This window comes from Crinia signifera, chromosome 9 (genome assembly GCF_055691185.1).
Source record: "Crinia signifera chromosome 9, ASM5569118v1, whole genome shotgun sequence".
Classification (NCBI taxonomy): Eukaryota; Metazoa; Chordata; class Amphibia; order Anura; family Myobatrachidae; genus Crinia; species Crinia signifera.
This window is the reverse complement of record NC_139225.1, coordinates 158058647-158081400: the sequence shown is the minus strand read 5'-3', so window position 1 is coordinate 158081400 and position 22754 is coordinate 158058647. Positions and strand designations below refer to the sequence as shown.

Sequence of the window (22754 nt, the reverse complement as noted above, 5' to 3'; positions counted from 1 at the left end):
AATCACCCCTATAATTCCTATGTAAGGTAGACATTATGTTTCATTATTATGAATACAAAATTTCCTTGGCAATTTTTACACTTAATTTGACAAAATCTCTTGGGTTAAAACAAAAACAAAATCAAAATTAAAGCAAAATCAAAGGGTTAAAACAAAAACAAACTATTTACATACATTGATACTTTTTGAAGTTTGAAAAAAAAAAACAATTCTGTGACTTTCTCTCCACGGTTGGATGACATGTCTGACAGACCGTGTTTGGCTTCCTTTCCATATATTTATATCCTTTTGTGCTACTTCTGTTTTTTTTTTTCTTACATTCTTGAGTCATGTTAATGTCAGAAACCAAATGATGGTAAATGAAGTTTAACCCTTTCAGTGCCCAAGGGAATTTGTCAAAATCGGTGTGAAAATTGCCGAGCAAACATTGTTTTTATTAACCCTTTGAGTGACAATGTTGCTTTTCAAGATCCTCAAATTGTCCGCTAAAAATGGCAGCGCCTGTTCTGTTTTTGGGTGTAATATTGAACTAAACTTAAACTGGCCGTATTTGTATTTATTTATACTAAAAGAACAGCTGCTGTGAGCGGCGCCGGCATTTTTAGCACATTCATAGTAATGAGATGTAATGTGATTACTATATGGCGCATTAGACCACAGGTTCTCAAAGTCGGTCCTCGGGACCCCACACAGTGCAGGTCTCCTCACAGAATCACAAGTGAAGTAATTAGCTCCACCTGTGGATCTTTAAAAATGTGTCAATGAGTAATGAGTGCACCTGTGCACCTGCCGGGTAACCTGGAAACCGTAAACTGTGTGGGGTCCTGAGAACCGAGTTTGAGAACCCCAGCATTAGACAATATGCTTTATGAACGATTTTGCTTGAAGTTACCGGAGTTTCAGGACAAATACATTGTAAGTTGCTGCAACCAGCAGTATAACTGTAGTTGACAATATAGTCAGGATTTTACTGTATGTACAGATGACAGAGGGGGTCATTTACGACCAGCAGGAGCATGCTTCGTTATCAATATAGTGTGTAGACGCTAGACGATATGCACGAAAATATCTTTAGTGATATTGTTATAATTGTGCATTTCATTAAAATATCTCATCTCATCTGTACCCAGCTTCACATTGCATCTGCATCAGTGCACTACTATCTTTTATAGCTCCTGGACTCACTTCATTCTCCAAGCTGAACTCCTTCTCGCACCCGACGGGGGATAGTGCCTTCGGTTTTCCAAAATCCTTGAAACTGCTGGATCGTTGCAAAGAGAGCTGGAGAAAAGTAAAACACAGCGTAAGTGACAGTGGAACCGGAACCGTATTCCCGTAATCAGGGATCACAATACAGTGGTGTTCTAACCAGGGATCACAATACAGTGGTGTTCTAACCAGGGATCACAATACAGTGGTGTTCTAACCAGGGATCACAATACAGTGGTGTTCTAACCAGGGATCACAATACAGTGGTGGTCTAACCAGGGATCACAATACAGTGGTGTTCTAACCAGGGATCACAATACAGTGGTGTTCTAACCAGGGATCACAATACAGTGGTGTTCTAACCAGGGATCACAATACAGTGGTGTTCTAACCAGGGATCACAATACAGTGGTGTTCTAACCAGGGATCACAATACAGTGGTGTTCTAACCAGGGACCACAATACAGTGGTGTTCTAACAGGGATCACAATACAGTGGTGTTCTAACCAGGGATCACAATACAGTGGTGTTCTAACCAGGGATCACAATACAGTGGTGTTCTAACCCGGGATCATAATACAGTGGTGTTCTAACCAGTAATAACAATACAGTGGTGTTCTAATTCCAAGCCGCGTGCCATGGAGATGAACCCATTCGCTCCTTACTTTGGGGGGGGGGGGGGTAAGTTGTAACACGTGCGGAGATATTTAGATTTGGATGAGGTATTTTGTTTCTGTGCAGGGCAAATACTGACTGCTTTATTTTTACACTGCAATAGAAATCTCACTGTGAAGTAAAACCCCACCCAAATCTAATCTCTGCACATGTTACATCTGCCCCACCTGCATTGCACATGGTTTTGTACAGTTGAGAGTGAACCAGAATAAGGGCCTTTATTCAAGCACCTTCCACACAGACCCGTTCACACTGCCGAAAAACCTGTGTTTAAAGGCAAATTCCCGGGTAGAACTTCTTCACCCGGGAATTTGCCTTGCAGTGAGAACGGGGGTCCAGCGCGGCAGTCCCCGGCATTTTAATGCCGGGTAAAAGCCGTGTCTTTCTCACTCGCAGTGAGAACCCGGCATTAATTAACACTATAGATTGTCTGTATTGTGGTATTTATTAAACGTATTTAATCTAAATAAGGAACATTAAACATTCCATACTTATTGAATACCCAAACATTATAGAACCAGTACTGCACTTTCTAGTAGATTCTGGGCAACTGGAAACCCCCTGCATTTGCCTATACATAATCAAACAGCAGATACATGAGCCCTCATAGTAATTTGGGTTCCTGTGACCCATTTCCCTCAACCCCCCCCCCCCCTGATAGGGATTTCCCTTGTACCCTTGTGAGGAGTAAATTAACAGGTTGACAGTGGCTAGGTTCACAAGTCAATAGGTTGACCCCAAAAGCTCGATAGGTAGGTACAAGATCGACATGGACAAAAAGTAGACAGGAAACAGCTAGACAAAATTATTATTATTATTGTTTATTTATATGGCGCCACAAAGGTTCTGCAGCGCCTAGCAATACACAAATGAACAAAAACAATTACCGAATTACATCACAAGACAATTTAGGACAAGAACATGGTAAATATGGATAGTTACATCAGGGGACAGGACACTGCAGCAATCATCAGGGTGGCAGAGGTTTATATATTCTAAGAAAGGCACATGAGGAGAGAGGGCCCTGCTCGTGAGAGCTTACATTCTAAAGGGGAGGGTTAGAGAGACAGGGGTGACACAGTAGGGGTAGCAGAGAGCATAAATAGAAGGTTACAACATGAGTTTTTCACAGTTTTTTTGTGTCAATGTCTACACCTGTCGACATGGACCCTTAATAAGTGTAGCGAGTACCCTTGGTTCAGGCACTTTTTTGTACCCAATTGCAGTCGATGTGGATTATAAAGCATATAAATGACAAAAGGAAAAAATGTTGAAAACCCCATGTCAACACTTTTCACTTGTCGACCATTGTCATATTGATCTTTTGCTTGTTTCATCCTTTTGTCAATATCAGCCTAGTGCATATCAACCTTTTGTCAACATCAATCTAGTGCATGACTGTCGACATAGAGATTGTTGACATATCATCCAGATATGATCCCTGAGGGCCAGTGCAACTGCTCCCCTTATGGGCCCACACATTGGTTATGAGCAGCCTACTCTCTGAGCAGGTTGTGTCAGGAGAACTGATCACACTATGATAACACATTGTTACAAAGTTACAGTTGTATATAATACACTAGAGATTGTTTCCACCGGTGTCTGTGCGGTTCACACATCTTGGCAGAATGCTGAAACCTCAAGTTCTCTTTATGTCACTGCGGCTGGGGATATGTGACATTAACCCTTCATGTCCTGCCCCGGCTACGCAGCCCCACAGGAAGCGCGCTCACACCTGAGAGCTGACGGGAAACTGAGCAGAGTTTCCCCTATCAGACAAACAAATGAGGGTCCTGCTGACAGGTTTCTGTTGCTGCTTTATTAAAGTTGGAGCCGGTTTCTCTGTCTGCAGTGTACTGTACAGGGCATTGGTGGAGACCACCATGTACAGGGCATTGGTGAAGACCACCATGTACAGGGCATTGGTGGAGACCACCATGTACAGGGCATTGGTGGAGAGCACCATGTACAGGGCATTGGTGGAGACCACCATGTACAGGGCATTGGTGGAGACCACCATGTACAGGGCATTGGTGGAGACCACCATGTACAGGGCATTGGTGGAGACCACCATGTACAGGGCATTGGTGGAGATCACCATGCACAGGGCATTGGTGGAGATCACCATGCACAGGGCATTGGTGGAGATCACCATGTACAGGGCATTGGTGGAGACCACCATGTACAGGGCATTGGTGGAGACCACCATGAACAGGGCATTGGTGGAGACCACCATGTACAGGGCATTGGTGGAGACCACCATGTACAGGGCATTGGTGGAGACCACCATGTTCAAAACATTGGTGGACATCACCATGTACAGGGCATTGGTGGAGATCACCATGTACAGGGCATTGGTGGAGATCAGTACGTACAGGGCATTGGTGGAGACCACCACGTGCAGGGCATTGGTGGAGACCACCATGTACAGGGCATTAGTGGAGATCACCATGTACAGGGCATTGGTGGAGATCAGCGTTTCCCAACCTGGGTCCCCAAGACACACTCCAGATTGCAGTTCTGTTGAAGAGAGTTTTTTTCATAGCAATCAATCAAATTCTAATTCTTATTTATTTAGCAACTTCTAGAAGATAATAGATCTGATTGGTTGCTATGGGCAACAGCCCATCTTCAGTAGAACTCCCATCTTAGTACCTCTAATAGTCCAGACTTGAGGGCGGATGCTATAATCAAAATAACTTTGACACTAATTAAAGGTTATGTTTCATTAGGTTGACCCCAAAAGGTCAACTTGCACAGGGTAGACATTACAAAAGGGTCGACATAAGAAAGAGGTTGACTTGGCGCATGAAAAATTTGACTTACATTTTTGATGTTTTTGGGGGTGTCAGTACTTAACTTTTAGTATATGGACCTCCAATTAGTGCACTGTGTCCCATCGCATGGCACGCGTCACTCACCATGCCACAGACCAGGATACCGTTTCCAATCATAGTCCATGGTCAGTGGGTAGTTTCCCAGCAGGCATGTGAGGCCACATGCCTAGGGGCAGCACTGGTGGGGGGGGGGGGGCAACTTGAATGCTGGTGTTGGTAAAGTCAGTCTGAAATGTATCAGTTAAGCTGGGTACACATATGTACAATTTCCTTTTTCTTGCGACCGTTCGATCGACCGAATACACGTTCGGCCGTCCAAAACATACGACCGTTCTGCGCGTACACATATGTACAATTTTACTTGCGACGTCCGATGTACTCCCGTCCAAACAATCGCAAGAAGAAGTATATGAGAGACCCTGTAACCCTTTGCCTGCTGTTTTAACTAATGTGTCTTTAATGCCTCACTGCTCAACACTTTAGACGCATCACTTTAAGACATTAATCAATGTTGAAGTTTTAATAGTGTGTTATGGTGCCCAGAAAAGAGCTTCCAGCCCACTCTATTAAAACTTCAACATTGATTAATGTCTTAAAGTGATGCGTCTAAAGTGTTGAGCAGTGAGGCATTAAAACACATTAGTTAAAACAGCAGGCAAAGGGTTACAGGGTCTCTCATAATGCAGCATACCACCGTGCTTTGTCAAACTGTCAAGCATATCGATCGAACGTGCGTACACACTTCACTTTTGTTCCGATATGGAGCCGTCCTGTCGGATGAAATATTAAGCAGCAAAGAACCTTCGACCGACCGACCGTGGACGGCCAAGAGCGTTTTTGGCCGTTTATCGGTCGCACAGCAGCAATTGGGACAGCGTACACACCTATACAATCAAACGGCCGTTTGCCCCCAGATTGGAAGAACGGCCCGACGATTGTATATATGTGTACCCAGCTTTAGTGTAAGGCAGTGGTGTCAAACTCGGGTTGGAATCATTTGGTCTACAGCATTATGGTCGACAGTCATTAGGTCAACACCATTAGGTTGACATGAAAAAAGGGTCGACATATGTCTAGGTCGACATGGGAATTGGTCGACATGGTTCTAGGTCGAAAGGTCATTAGTTCGACAGGTCGTTAGTTCGACACGTCATTAGTTCCACATTGTCTAGGTCGACAGTCAAAAGGTCGACATCCGGTTTTTCACAGTTTTTTTACCTGAATGTCAACATAGTCAACATGGACTCAGTTAAAAGTGCACCGCATCCCCTCGCATCGCTCGCCATGCGTCGGGCACAGTACCTCGCTACGCTCGGCACACTATTTTATTCTCCCACCACGCTCTAGTGGATGGTAGGGCATGAAATCATGCCTGTCGGCACATGTTGGCTAAAAAAACAGTGACAAACTCCATGTCGACCTTTTGACTGTCGACCTAGACAATGTCCAACTAATGACCTGTCGAACTAACGACTCGTCGAACTAATGACCTTTCGACCAAGAAACCATGCCGACCTATTCCCATGTCGACCTAGACCCATGTCGACCTTTTCCCATGTCAACCTAATGACTGTCGACCATAATGCTGTAGACCAAATGACCGCATCCCTCAAACTCATCGCCCTCTAGCTGTTGTGGATCTACATGTCCCAGCATGCTCTGCCACAGTTTTACCAATCCATTATATTAAATCTGCCGCAAGGCATGCTGGGATATGTAGTTCCACAACAGCTGGAGGGCCATGAGTTTGACACCACTGGTGTAAGATATTTCCACTGAACCATGAACTATCTTGAATGCAGTGTAAGAGGGGCTCGGGTCTGCGGGCAGCTCCAGTACAATGTGGGATTGCCCAGCGTTTCATGGTAATGGGCGTTCTCATGGTAATGAGGCTGTGATGCGGGTGCCAATCATCTATTCGCAGCCTGTGCGTGTGAACACACGCTGCGAGGGGGGGGGGGTCATTCCCCGGGGTGGGGTTTGGTGGACTCGCAAGGCTGCAAATTCGCAGCCTTGGGAATCAACCAAAATAATCCCCCTGGTCTCCCGTGGGGTAGGTATATGACTCTGATTCCCAAGTTTGTCTCCCGCATGTGTGGGCAAATTGAATATGAATGCCCAATGCCAAATGCCGTACATATTTCCATGTTGTGTCTATGTTCAGGGCAAGAGAGCGTGATGGGAGAAACTTCCTGCGAATCTGCATGCATCATAAGAGATGAGTAATAATGGAAGTGCCACATACAGTACTAAGCCATCTGCAGAACGTGGGCTAAAAATACCACAAATGCCACAGATCATTTTAGTCTCTTTACTGGTTTTTTTTTTGTTTTTTTTTACTAAAACATAGACAATTAAATCACTTTTAACCCTTCAAGTGCCGACATTTCTGTGAGAGATGTGCAAAATATCCACTGAAAATGCCAATGTCTCTCTCATTTGTTATATTAATTACAATTAAAAAATGTTGTGTAAGAAAAAGATATTTCCTATATAAGGTAACATTACAGGTCATTATGAAGGATACACTTTTGCTTGCCAATTTTCACACCGATTTTGACAAATTCACTTGGTACTCAGAGGGTTATACCCATTTTACACCACTGCTAAATCTGGGTTTTTGACCTGGGTCAGCGGCGGTGGAAATGGGGTACCTGAAAAACAAAACAAAAAAAAAACAGGTCCATTTTCCTGGGAATCCTACCCAGGTCCTGACCAGGGTGGAACCCGGAGAGGACCCTGGCGGTGGGGCATTGTAAATGGGTATGCCTGGTCATTTGACCCGGTTCCTGTTTACATCTGCGGTCAGTATGGAGGTTGGGAGGGGGGGAGGGGTGCACACAGCCTCTGCTGCTGTCTACTGTACTGTGCAGACAGCAGCGGCGCCGAGGAGGAGGTGAATGGATGCCTGTGTCAGGCATCCATGTATCTTGCGGACAGGGGCTGGGGGGGTGCACAGGGGGCAGCTCAACAGCTTACCTTGGTGCTGGGCTCACCCCCAGCGCAACGATCGGCAGTCCCAACGGGGTGATCACCAGTCCCGGCACTTGGTGATGATGTCATCTCCAAGCGCCGCCCCCATTTACACTGCAGGTAGGCACAAACGGTGCAAATCCCGGATCCGGCCTGGCTTGGATCCGTGTTCCTAATGCAGGATCGGATCCGGGATTTGGGTATAAAAGGGGTATTAGTAAATGTACCCCTATCTCACTGTGTACCTGGCTGGAGGCAGCGGTGGATATTGGTAGCACTGGGTGAACAGGAGAGCATATATTACCTGCTACACATCTAGGCCCAATGCGGTGGCGGTGAGAAGTCTCCGCCAACCTGGAAAATTAAACATCCATAGACACAAAGCAGCTGCTTTCACTCTCTGGGTGGCCATTGGACGTTGGCTGAGTGGCGGCATTGCAAAGCCATGTTTGCCAACCTTTGGCTTCCGATAGCCGTCCCATTCACCCATCTCCTGTCCGCAGGCCTTTCCATAATCCTGATGAATGAACTCCCAAGTCCTCCTGCCTCCGGCAATCATCGCCAGCCAGTGGTGACATGGACATACAGTAGGTGTCTCAGAGGGGTGGTTGGAGGAGAACCCTTATAGCAGACCATTCTCTGTGTAACCTATAGATTTGTACTTCCCTAAACATTCTAGACCCATTTCCTGCATTCTTACTCCTCTTCCTCTATAATGACACAAATAAGAAGACTCTGTTGCTATATGTACAATTATTTGCACCAATACAATTACATTATTTGGGGTCCCCAATCCTCCAACACAATGGAGACATGTACTTTGCAGGTCATGTGTGCAGTATACTAGTACACTAGTCTTCTACAAGTCATGCACACCTGAGCTGCTCACGTCCATGCGTGGGGACCCCCCCCCCCCCCCTTTGTGTACCTCACCTTTTTCTTCTGAGCGGGGTCCTTGTCCGAGACGTTGGAGGGTTTCCGCCGCAGCATCCCTGATTGATCTGTGGGACTCTGAGATACAAAGTATCACACTCAGCTGCTCAGAACAAGACTTGTGCTACTTTTTTTTTCTGTGCAAAGGGATTGAGAATATTACAGGAAACAAGGTCACATGATCTGCAAAAAGGGCACTTCTCACTCGGAGTGTTGCAGCAGAATGAGACCAGAAGGGACCTGTGAATCAGGAAGGAAACCGCAGCAGCATCACCCAGCAGCTGGGCTGAACCCAGAGCTTCTGGGGCAGCCCGAGACACTGTCAGGGTCAGGGCCATCTTACTGGGCAGCTGTCCTAGGGCCCCACAATTCTAGGGAGCCTTCGAGCAGGGGTGTGCTGGTGCCTCTGGGGTCACTGTGTGAGGCTAGTAGAGATTGTGCCCGGCTGCTTTGGTTGTGATTTACACAGAATCAGGGCTGCTGGGAAACATTCTCTACCGGCTGCAGCCAAACCGTTACTGGCTGTAAGCATACTAATGGCTGGATGGGTGATAGCAGGTGGAGAGTCACTGCAGGGGCCCCAGTACATCACTTTGTTGAGGGCCCACAATGTCGTTAAGACAGCCCTGGTCAAAGTGATCGCCCACACCACCCCATTGCACCAGTAATATACTAAACACGCCAGTAGCTGCTGAGGACACTGTCAGTGTTTAACAGGATCAAAGGGCAAATAGTACCAGGAATGGGACAGTGTTACACCGGGCCCTGTGGGTGCCTGAGAAAGGCCTCAGACCCGCTCTGGGACGGGGCCCTATAGCAGGACCATCTCTATACCTCCCAACTGTCCCAATTTTCACAGGGCAGTCTCGATGGGGAATGTCCTGTGTCGCACCCAGGGCTGGCAGTGTCACACAGTGTAAGGGGGGGGGGGGGGGGGATTTCTCCCGATTCCAGCAGATCTGTCTGAGAAATCAGATGAAATTGGACCAAATAGCACGTTTCTGACGTCCGATCCAATGTTTAGCCCTGTGCGCATCAAATCGGACCTGGAGATCATATGTTCTGCACATGTGATATCCAGGTCGGACCCCCTCACGGCGGCAGGGTGCAATGATTGCATGTCGTCTGGGAGGGTCCTGAGTGGCTCAAGGGGAATTGGATGCGACTTCTCCCATAGTAGAAGTCGCAGAGTGTATGGGGGCCTTTACCTTTCTATTGCCTTCTTTCTTCTGATTTCTTCTCTTCTGTCTCCTGTCTTGTCCGCCACAGCAATGCCTCCTCTCACGATGCTCCTCACTGGTAATGGCAGGTTTATATGACGCCACGTCAGCTATTTAGTGCCTTCACTGGAGGAGAACTGCCAGCCATTACTGGCCAGCGCTAACGTTATTGCCATAAGCAACTATATATTTTTGATTTGCCCTGCCTTCGGCTGCGCTGGGGCCCCTATGCTTGTGGGGCCCCTAGTGAGTAGCCTACCCAGCGCAGTGGGAAAGATAACCTTTCCCTGTAGCATTGCCATATTTTACCCCATGGACGTTCCACCACTACCTGGGGCTAATTTTTATTATAGCTGAACACAGATGAAGTCATCTCAGTCTCCGGCCTTTGCACCATTTCAGGTTTTAGTATTGTAGGGAAAGTCGGCCATGTTTTGTTTCTTATTTTTTGTTTACTTATGTACATTGTTATATTACATGTAACAAGGGCTCTTGGGAATCAACCGTCTGCAGAGAAGTGAATTTTCATTTGCGTTGTGGACAATTTGCTAAAAAAAATTTATAGACACCAAAGTGACAAATGTGACAATAAGCGTATAAGTTGTTATTGCCACTTTCATACCAAAAATAATAATTTTTTTTGAGTGACATTGTGCCCTTCTGTGAGGAGCAGATCAATGAGCTCAATCAATCCCCCACTAACAGCCAGTGAAGATTCCCTACACCAACAGCATGCAAACAATTAGTTATTGCAGAATGCTGGAACAACATCTGAGACAGGAGGTCTCTCCCAATGGAGCTAAGTGGAAGATTACTGTCTTCCACTATGGAACTCTAACACAATCTCAACGGAAGATGACTCTGCATGTGCTCGGTAGTAGCCTTGACGGCCATCTTGGTGCAGGGAATGAAGCTTCCTTGGAGGACTAGCAACATGGAGTCACAGTCACAGAAGCGCACTCCACTTCCAGCACAATGTGCATGTGCCAGATAGAAAGAGAACCCCAATCTGTTATTTTCAGAGGTCCCGCAGCAGTTGCTGTATGTTTTGCATATACATCCATTCGCAGCCTTGCATGCAAAGGGACAAAATCATCCGATGGTACGTGAAGCGGGCGGGCAGCTGACATCCACTGCCCGCCCCCTGCCCCCTTGCGTCGTTTTCATGGGAACGCACATGAACTGCTGGGCGTTCCCATGGGCGCGTCCCTATGCTGCCACCCCACCCCCAACCCCCACTGCTAGGTCCTATAGGGACAGTGAATAAGCAGTTCACCATGCCCGCTCGCACCAATCGGCTGCACATGCACATAATGGTGTATATACGCAGGCGTAGTCGCTCACCATCGTTCCCCTGAGCAAAGGAGCGATTGGACCAGAATAAGGTCCCATATCTGGAATATGTGTCCCTTGACTATAAAGAATTATTTATGCCACAATAAAAATGAAAAAAATGGAAACAGGTGCAAAATGTTGGGCCCTGAAGTGACATTTGCGCATTTATACTGGGGGAAGGCAGCTCACAAATGTGCATCTGGAAATACGCCTGGCGTTAAGTCACTAAGCGGGTATTCAATCCCGCCACTACCGACAGCATTGAAGGCAGTTTCGGCCGAAACAGATCCGACTTTTAAAAAAGTCTGTTTGTTGAACTCACGGACGGTTTTCGACAGTTTCTGACACTTTACAGCGGGAACATTGAATTCTGGTTGTCAAGTTACAGTCGAACGGAATGAAAACCGCCCGGGACTCCGACTATCGGGGCGTCCCAGATTGAATAACGCGCCAAATCGTCCTTAGATTGATAAATCACTTTCATGGTCTGGACACAGCGGCACAGAATAACTCTGTTTTCTTTCGCTGCCCAGTAGTGGGAAGTGAGCGGTGTTAGCCGCAACCTACGGCTTCCTAATTACCAACTACTTCAACAGTGGTCACCAAAGTTAGTGCCGGACTCTTCTGAACAATTTTAACTTCTGCATAATCGTTTCCAGAAAATAAGTCTTTTAAAATAGATAGATACGTATTTATAGAGCACATGTACTTACTTACAGAACACTCCCAAGAAAATGAATTATGACACTACTACCCCTTTCACACCAGAACTAATTTGGGGGTTACATTTTCAAACCGGGAATTTGCTGAAAATCACAGGTTTTTCTTTGGTGTGATGAGGTCAACACGGGTCTTAAATCCCAGCACTCCGACCCTGCTCTTGAGTTGACCAGGGTCGGTGAGCCAGGATTTGAGACCCGTGTTGACCCTTTCACACAACAGAAAAACCCGGGTTTTTCAGAAAATTCCCGGGTTGAAAAGCTTTAACCTGTTGAATTGGGGCAGGCTGCACCCGGCAAAATAACCCGGCACTAAAAAATGCCAGGTAACTGCCAGGTGGCCGTTGGGAATAGGGTATAATCTTTACCGTAATTTATGTGCTTCATTTGACAGCTCTTTGTCAATTATTTACACTACACTTTATTTTAAATCACATATTTCTTAGCAGTCATACCCAGGACCTCTAGTCGCATCCTCCTTAAAAGCACACATTTTAAAATCCTGTCATACCCAGGATTCAAACCTATGACCTTTCATAATGCAGTCAGACTATTTACTCAAATCGTATGAGTAATGAATTCTTGAAATACATGTGCGACTGAAGGTGCTTAGAGACTTGAGGGGGAAATTGGGGCGGCCAGGTGATGCCGGGGATTATAAAAGGATGAAGTTGTGAGTAATATTGTGTAAAACAGAGAGGGGGCTGCAGAATAAATTACGCACCATCATAGTTACAAAATACCACAAACTGTGACACGGAATACTCCCCTTATCCCACAGAATGCAGAATTTAGTTCTCACACATGGAATTTGGCCTTCGAGTTTTGTGTGTGCTCTTTTTCTTCTATGGTATTTTCTCCACCTAAACACTGTACCATTTTACCCGTGGTGACACCACAAAGCACAATATTGACCAGCATTATAACTAGATATTTCAGGGTGTTTCATGCTTGCTGCCAGGGGGTAGGTGTTCACATCTAGCCAGCACTCCTGGAATCCGTATATTCTGGGTAGTGCTTTAAGTGCTGCGCTCTCCTGACAGACGCTGCAGTAGGACCTCTAGCATATGTCTCATCCAAGGCGGCGGCCATTTTTAGTGGGCCATTTTTAAGCAGATTCCATGCGGGCGGTTAAAATGGAATTTGCAGATAGAGACCCTGCGATCCCACGGTGCCGTTTCCCCCCCACCAGCGCTTTAGCTGCAGTGGCATTATTAAGATACTGGTATTACTATAATTCTAATGAAATGCTGACTTTAAGTTATTTTTATCCTTATTATTTTCTTATATATATATATATAATATATATATTATATTACGCAATGTAGCAGATTATGGGAGGTACAAATGGAGTAGCTCCCGCTGGAGCAGCTCCTGGTGATACAATCGCCATCCGCTAGCCTTTGCCAGCCGACAGAAGGGGCACGCGTGCACAAGACACTCACGTGCCCAGTTTCGTCTGAACCCTCCGCCGCCCTCTGCAGCTCAACCTCAGCCCCACCCCCTCCAGCTTCCCCCAGCTCCCCCCCGAACCCGGCCCATCTGCCTGAAGCGGAGACAGGCAGCCTGCACCAGCTGAGGGATTCTGGTGATTTCCAGCGCTGGCTGAGAGGCGCGCCGTCTGTATGATACTAATAAGTAACACGCACAGTAACATAAATCAAAATGTAAATATTAACCTTGGCTTGGACATTGCGCTTGCAATCTAAGAAGTGTAGGGAAACAGAGATACATAAATAAGGTAGAGAAATATGTTGTAGCCACCAGCGGGGTAAGTCTGTGGCTCAGGGAAGGCAGTGTCAGTGCCCCTCTGTGCTGCATGCCCATCATCTAGCAGTCATCTGCCAGCTATAGCTGTACCCTAGGGTCTGGTCTGTGGTAACAGGCCCATTGCTGGACGCAGAGTCAGAACGTGTTTGCAGAAGTTGTGGTCAGTGGCAGCTGCTGTGACACAGCTGCTCCGGCATTTACACCAGTGATGTGCAGCCCAGGCAGAGCGTCAGCAGCCATACTGCAGTATACACCAGTGACGTGCAGTCAGGGTCGGCAGCCCAGGCAGAGCGTCAGCAGCCATACGGCAGTATACACCAGTGACGTGCAGTCAGGGTCGGCAGCCCAGGCAGAGCGTCAGCAGCCATACTGCAGTATACACCAGTGACGTGTAGTCAGGGTCAGCAGGCCAGGCAGAGCGTCAGCAGCCATACTGCAGTATACACCAGTGATGTGTAGTCAGGGTCAGCAGGCCAGGCAGAGCGTCAGCAGCCATACTGCAGTATACACCAGTGATGTGTAGTCAGGTTCGGCAGCCATACTGCAGTATACACCAGTGACGTGCAGGCCAGGCAGAGCGTCAGCAGCCATACGGCAGTATACACCAGTGATGTGTAGTCAGGGTCGGCAGCCATACTGCAGTATACACCAGTGATGTGTAGTCAGGTTCGGCAGCCATACTGCAGTATACACCAGTGACGTGCATCATGGTCAGCAGCCATACAGCAGTACACACCAGTGACGTGCAGTCAGGGTCGGCAGCCATACTGCAGTATACACCAGTGACGTGCAGTCAGGGTCCGCAGCCATAAGGCTGTATACACCAGTGACGTGCATCATGGTCGGCAGCCATACGGCAGTATACACCAGTGACGTGCAGTCAGGGTCGGCAGCCATACGGCAGTATACACCAGGGACGTGCAGTCAGGGTCGGCAGCCATACAGCAGTATACACCAGTGACGTGCAGTCAGGGTCGGCAGCCATACAGCAGTATACACCAGTGACGTGCAGTCAGGGTCAGCAGCCATACGGCAGTATACACCAGTGACGTGCAGTCAGGGTCGGCAGCCATACAGCAGTATACACCAGTGACGTGCAGTCAGGGTCGGCAGCCATACAGCAGTATACACCAGTGACGTGCAGTCAGGGTCAGCAGCCATACGGCAGTACACACCAGTGACGTGCAGTCAGGGTCGGCAGCCATACGGCAGTATACACCAGGGACGTGCAGTCAGGGTCAGCAGCCATACGGCAGTATACACCAGTGACGTGCAGTCAGGGTCGGCAGCCATACAGCAGTATACACCAGTGACGTGCAGTCAGGGTCGGCAGCCATACTGCAGTATACACCAGTGACGTGCAGTCAGGGTCGGCAGCCATACTGCAGTATACACCAGTGACATGCAGTCAGGGTCGGCAGGCCAGGCAGAGTGTCGGCAGGCATACGGCAGTATACACCAGTGACGTGCAGTCAGGGTCAGCAGCCATATGGCAGTATACACCAGTGACGTGCAGTCAGGGTCAGCAGCCATATGGCAGTATACACCAGTGACGTGCAGTCAGGGTCAGCAGCCATACGGCAGTATACACCAGTGACGTGCAATCAGGGTCAGCAGCCATACGGCAGTATACACCAGTGACGTGCAGTCAGGGTCGGCAGGCCAGGCAGAGTGTCGGCAGGCATACGGCAGTATACACCAGTGACGTGCAGTCAGGGTCGGCAGCCATACTGCAGTATACACCAGTGACGTGCAGTCAGGGTCAGCAGCCATACGGCAGTATACACCAGTGACGTGCAATCAGGGTCAGCAGCCATACGGCAGTATACACCAGTGACGTGCAGTCAGGGTCGGCAGGCCAGGCAGAGTGTCGGCAGGCATACGGCAGTATACACCAGTGACGTGCAGTCAGGGTCGGCAGGCCAGGCAGAGCGTCAGCAGCCATACGGCAGTATACACCAGTGACGTGCAGTCAGGGTCGGCAGCCATACTGCAGTATACACCAGTGACGTGCAGTCAGGGTCAGCAGCCATACGGCAGTATACACCAGTGACGTGCAATCAGGGTCAGCAGCCATACGGCAGTATACACCAGTGACGTGCAGTCAGGGTCGGCAGGCCAGGCAGAGTGTCGGCAGGCATACTGCAGTATACACCAGTGACGTGCAGTCAGGGTCGGCAGGCCAGGCAGAGCGTCAGCAGCCATACGGCAGTATACACCAGTGACGTGCAGTCAGGGTCGGCAGGCCAGGCAGAGCGTCAGCAGCCATACGGCAGTATACACCAGTGACGTGCAGTCAGGGTCGGCAGGCCAGGCAGAGCGTCAGCAGCCATATGGCAGTATACACCAGTGACGTGCAGTCAGGGTCAGCAGCCATACGGCAGTATACACACAGGATCCAGCAGCAAATCTGAGATTGCAGTACTGTTATATCAGCCAGGCACATCAATGGGTACCAAAGCACAGAGTATATTTACTAACCCACTGCCTCCTGCTTACCCCATCTGTGTCACCCCGGTCTGTCTGCCCCTCCCCTTTAGAATATAAGCTCTCATGAGCAGGGCCCTCTCTCCTCCTGCTTATTCTATTATCTACTCCATTAAGTTCCCCTTTGGTTTCGGCTTATTTCAGTGTCATCTAAAATGATGCAGGGATGTTTATATTCCATGTACTTGTCCTACATTGTCTTGTACTCAGTGGTTGAAGGGGGAATTTTGAATTGTGGGTGTGGAAATTTGAAAGGGATTTAGTGCTGTACTGTACATACCAGAAAATAATGGCATGGTCAATCAAAAGGGGTGTGTCATGAAGAAGATGGGGCAGTGTGTCAGACTGGGGCGTTGACGCAGTCATACAGGCATGCAGACAGATGCTGACACTGACACACCGATGCTGACAGACTTCCAGACAGACACTGGCATCAAGACAGACTCTGACACACAGAAACTGACATCCATTTACTGGCACACTTACAAACAAACACTGACACGCACACAGTCTCTGACACACAGACACTGACACTCAGTCAGACACCCAGCTGACACACAGACAGATTGATGCTGACTCACGGACACACACACAGCCACTGACACAAAGTAGCTGACACAGACACTGATGCTAATAACCAGACAGATGCTGACACTAACATGCAGATGCCGACACAGAGATAAATACTGACAAACAACCACTAACATACAGGCGCTGATAGTAGTAGTAGTAGTACGTTTATATATAAGGCGCCGCAAAGTGTCCGCAGCGCCGTACATAGCAAACAAAAAACAAATGACAAGGTAACATACAGGGTGTGTTGAAAAATACAGTATAAATAGGGGTATAGCTGGTAGAAATAAAATCAGCATCAGTTCAGAAGTAGGTGTCAAAATTGTCGAGGAGACTGAAGATGAAGTAGAGGAAGGGAAGAACAGGACAGGAGGACAGGTGAGGTAAAGAGGTAGGGTGAGTACATGAGGCAGGAGGACCCTACTCATAACATACTAAAAATAGGTGGGTGGACGAACGAAAAACAACAGGATAAGTAGGAACGGAGGGGAACGGAGGCAGGATAGGAGGATCAAAAGAGGTTAGGAGGAGGGATAGGCTAGTCGAAAAAAGTGGGTTTTGAGGGAGCGCTTGAAGGAGGTAAGGGAATCAGAAAGCCTGATGGGTGGCGGGAGGTTGTTCCAGTGCAGGGGGGCAGCGCGAGAGAAGTCTTGGACACGGGAGTGGGAGGAGGTGATTAGGTGAGAGGTCAGTCGGCGGTCAGCGATGGAGCGAAGAGGACGGGAGGGAGTGTGGATAGAGATCAGGGAAGAGAGGTAAGGAGCGGTGGAGGAAGAGAGAGCCTTGTAGGTGGTGGTGAGGAGTTTAAAGAGAACTTGGAAAGGAATGGAGAGCCAGTGAAAAGATAGACAGAGGGGGGAGGCGGAGGTAGAGCGGCGGGAGAGGAAGATGAGCCTAGCAGCAGCGTTAAGAATGGTTTGGAGAGGTGCGAGGCGGGTGAGAGGTAGCCCAGAGAGAAGGATATTGCAGTAGTCAAGGCGGGAGATGACAAGAGAGTGAATGAGAATTTTGGTCGCGTCAGTGGAGAGGAATGGTCTGATGCGTGAGATGTTGCGTAGGTGAAAGCTGCAAGACTGTGAGAGAGCTCGAATGTGGGGGGTGAAAGAGAGGGAGGAGTCAATGATGACACCGAGGCAGCGCGTTTGGTCGGTGGAGGTGATCTCGGTTTCACCAATGCTGATGGAGATAGTGGGAGAAGAGGGGATGTTCGGGGGATGGAAGATTAGAAGTTCAGTTTTAGCCATGTTTAGTTTCAGGAAGCGTTGGGTCATCCAGGCTGAGATGGCCGTGAGGCATTCGGAGACCTTGGACAGGAGTGATGGGGATAGGTCGGGGGAGGAGAGATAGATTAGGGTATCCAAGAGAGAAAGAAAAGAAATCAGTTTGGAGTGGGGCGCACTCCTTACCCAGAGTGTCTCTTATTGGACTTTTTCATAAAAACGTACCTAATGTTAGGTGTATACTTTATTAGTGTGTATTCAACACGTTAGCCTATCCGGCCATCACTTTTATTAATATTCTGGGTTTTCAACTGTATTAGTTGTATTAAACCTTTCTATAATCAATTCCCTTTATAAGGGATCAAACGTAGCGAAAATATTAAAAACAAATAAAGATATAGAAAAACAAAGAAATAGAAATTTTAAAACGTGTCTCTGTGACCTTTTTGTAGCTTATTTGGAAATTGCTTATTGCTGTTATATAAAGTCTGTGTTAATTACATTTGTAATAAAAGATATTTATTTCTTGAACAGCAGTGTTTGGTGTTAATTGTTGCAGTTGTTATTATTGTGTGTATCCACCCAATATATTTTGTATCAGTATAATCTTGATACAATTGTTGGGTCGAGTTATTCTTTATTATAATGTATGTCTTATATTCTCTCCAGTATGTCGGGGGTCATTTATTCTGGCTGTTCAGATGTGACTAGTTTCCCGATATATGATTGATCTTAGAATATGACATAAATGGGGGAATGCCTGCCGTACAGCCCAATATTCCTCCTATTAACAATGTCCAAGGATCAATGAACAGGAATTAATTACACATGTGTACATGTATGTTAGGTTCTTAGTAGTGTTGTTATTCACATCACAACACTACTAAGAACCTAACATACATGTACACATGTGTAATTAATTCCTGTTCATTGATCCTTGGACATTGTTAATAGGAGGAATATTGGGCTGTACGGCAGGCATTCCCCCATTTATGTCATATTCTAAGATCAATCATATATCGGGAAACTAGTCACATCTGAACAGCCAGAATAAATGACCCCCGACATACTGGAGAGAATATAAGACATACATTATAATAAAGAATAACTCGACCCAACAATTGTATCAAGATTATACTGATACAAAATATATTGGGTGGATACACACAATAATAACAACTGCAACAATTAACACCAAACACTGCTGTTCAAGAAATAAATATCTTTTATTACAAATGTAATTAACACAGACTTTATATAACAGCAATAAGCAATTTCCAAATAAGCTACAAAAAGGTCACAGAGACACGTTTTAAAATTTCTATTTCTTTGTTTTTCTATATCTTTATTTGTTTTTAATATTTTCGCTACGTTTGATCCCTTATAAAGGGAATTGATTATAGAAAGGTTTAATACAACTAATACAGTTGAAAACCCAGAATATTAATAAAAGTGATGGCCGGATAGGCTAACGTGTTGAATACACACTAATAAAGTATACACCTAACATTAGGTACGTTTTTATGAAAAAGTCCAATAAGAGACACTCTGGGTAAGGAGTGCGCCCCACTCCAAACTGATTTCTTTTCTTTCTCTCTTGTTTACACTGCTTAATTGACAAATCAGAGGGCTGCACCCTAGCAAACCAGGAATTATATTTTGAAAAAATTCTTGGTAAGCGAGTATCTCTCTACCCAGAAAGAAAATAATATGTAGAATATAAAAATATGAATATCTAACTTATGGTGCGGATCACCCAACCTCCTTAGATTAGGGTATCATCAGCATAAAGGTGGTAATGAAAACCATAGGAGCTGATGAGGGTGCCCAGAGAGGTGGTGTAGAGGGAGAAGAGGAGAGGGCCAAGGACTGACCCTTGAGGAACACCGACTGGCTGCGGGGTAGTAGGAGAGGAGGAGCTCGGAGTGGAGACGGAGAAGGAGCGATCGGAGAGGTATGAGGTGAACCAGGAGAAGACCGTGCCAGTGATGCCAAAGGAGCGGAGGGTGTTGAGCAGGAGAGGGTGGTCAACAGTGTCAAAGGCTGCCGACAGATCAAGCTGGATGAGGATATAGAAGAGGCCTTTGGATTTAGCCGATAGTAAATCGTTAGTGACTTTGGTCAGGGCAGTTTCAGTGGAATGTAAATTCCACTGATGCTGACAGATGGATGCCAACACACTGACAGATGCTGACTTATGTGTGTTGACAAACAGACACTGACAGACAGATGCTGACACACAGACACTGACAGACAGGTGCTGACACACAGACATTAACGCAGTGGCACACAGACTCTGTCACACAGATGCTGACACACTGATGCACAGATGTTGACAAACAGATGCTGATGCTAGCACAGTGACAGATGCTGACACACTGACAAATGGACGCTAATACACTGACAGACGCTGACACACAGACAGATGATGACACACAGAAAGTAGCACGCTGGCACATAGACAGACTCTGGCACACAGTCACCATCACACAGACTCTGGCACAGAGTCATTTTATTGTTTACAGTTGTTTTATTTATTATATGCACATTTTCAGCGAGAAAGACTACGCTCGCAGGACTCGCTTCCCTTGCCATACTTCGGGCTTACTGTTCCCAATCGGAGTCTATGTGTATGGTCAAGTATAAAAAATATTCAACAAAAACCATGTTGACCTTTTCATGTGTCGACCATTGCCATGTTGACCATATGGTGTTGACCTTTTGACTGTCGACCAGGACAACAGTCCTCTCCAGCAGGGACAAAGTCCTCTCCGGCAGGGACACAGTCCTCTCCGGCAGGGACACAGTCCTCTCCGGCAGGACCGCAGTCTTCTCCGGCAGGACCGCAGTCTTCTCCGGCAGGACCGCAGTCCTCTCCGGCAGGACCGCAGTCCTCTCCGGCAGGCACACAGTCCTCTCCGGCAGGGGCACAGTCCTCTCCGGCAGAGGCACAGTCCTCTCCGGCAGGGACACAGTCCTCTCTCTGGAAGGACCACAGTCTTCTCCGGCAGGACCACAGTCTTCTCCGGCAGGACCGCAGTCCTCTCCGGCAGGACCGCAGTCCTCTCCGGCAGGCACACAGTCCTCTCCGGCAGGGGCACAGACACAGTCCTCTCCGGCAGGGGCACTTACTTCTTTTCTTGAATCAGGACTATCCTTAATGAAATCAGGATTGTTTTCATGCCTAAGGACCAAGGACTGACAGAGGCAGGAGGTACTCCGCCGATGTGGCCGCCTCCAGTATGTTAATGTAATGATTATCATTGGCCTTGGCATGTCGCAATAGGTGTTTATCTTCCCTGGTGATGGCAGGAAGATAGTGGCACATGTGTGAATAGGGCGTAGGCGTTGGTTTCCTGGGCAGATGTATTCTCTGTGTTAGGGGATTTCATTTATTTGATTCTCTCCTTCTGCTTTTTATTCTGGTCACAAGCATATATTTAATCCGATCACAGCAGGTGACAATGTCGCACCGGGGGGGGGGGTGAAGACACAAAATCTGAGCGATTTCTCGGAGTATTTTTGTGTACAGTACAAATAGAGCAGGGACAACAACTGTGTGAAATCATCTTGCCCTGTGTATAATTAGGGTCAAGACATCTGGATGAGAACAAATCTGCATTAAACATTAAGGGCAGTCTTCAGTATTTACTAAGATGGGAGTTTTTTTTCCACATGGGATGTTATGGGAAACCAATCAGATACTATCTATTATCTTGTAGAATATGCAAAGTGTATAAGAAGTGGATTCTGATTGGTTGTCCAAAGCAACATCCCATGTGATAGAGAATACATTCCATTTTAGTAAATTTCCCCCAGTGACTGTAAAAACCTGGGCGTACTGTATGTTCAGGCGGCGAGGCAGAACTCTGGGAGGCAATGGAGTCATCTGCCGCCGGGCTCCTGCTCCCAAGTGGGCACCTCTCCTCTCCCTCAAGTCAGTTATTTAAAAGCCAACAACATTGCTTCTGTGGCTGAGTTTTGAGAGATATATGTGTTATCTATCTATATTTCTTAACATCTCTTATATATTTAGCCAGATCTGTCACTCATCCCCTGTGTATATAACGTTCCCGCCCAGCGGGAGACACAAACCCGCCCCCCCTAGGGAAAAGACCAGTGTTCTATGTGTATAACGTTCCCGCCCAGCGGGATACACAAACCCGCCCCCCCTAAGGAAAAGACCAGTGTTCTACACACCCCACCCCCTTGACATCACCTCCCCTCGCCCAGCCAGGGCTACAGTACACGCCCACCATCCACCATTACTCCACAGCCACCATACACCATTACTCCCGCAACCCCCCGGACACTCGCGACCCCCCCTCCCGCGATTCGCGGGACCCCAACGACCACTGGCTCACCCACTGGCAAGCTTGTGTCCCCCAAACTCCTCTTTAGTCCCCCGTATGCCCACACACCCCTATCACTACCCAGCTCCTGTTTTCCTGTGTCATGACTTCCGCCAGTGGGGAGCCGCTGACTCAAAAACACCCTACTATACTATTGCACACACACACACACCTAAACAACACGCACACACAGCCCCCCCCCCACACCCACAAATGTCACTGTACCCTCCACACTATCAATGTACATCTTACTCTGTAACCGCTTTTTAAGTAAACAAAACAATACACACCCCCTTCCACATCATATGCTCTCTATTTAACACATTTCACCTATAACTTGGTGACTGCCACCAATGTCTCTTGGACTTATGCCACTGGTAAAAACTGCGCCAGCCGAATGCACAATGAGCTCCCCACACACACAATGGTGAATAAGTGAATGACGCACTTT

General features: G+C 47.3%; 1 protein-coding gene across 2 annotated transcripts in view; it reads right to left on the bottom strand.

The window, feature by feature from the left end:
- The window catches only part of XPNPEP2 (X-prolyl aminopeptidase 2), a 132134-nt gene that overhangs the window by 26413 nt on the left and 82967 nt on the right, over nt 1-22754 (bottom strand). For both annotated transcript variants that reach the window (XM_083160339.1, XM_083160338.1), the window contains one exon: nt 1186-1281. In XM_083160339.1, coding sequence (XP_083016465.1) covers nt 1186-1281 — 96 coding nt within the window. The remainder of the gene's footprint in view (nt 1-1185; nt 1282-22754) is intronic.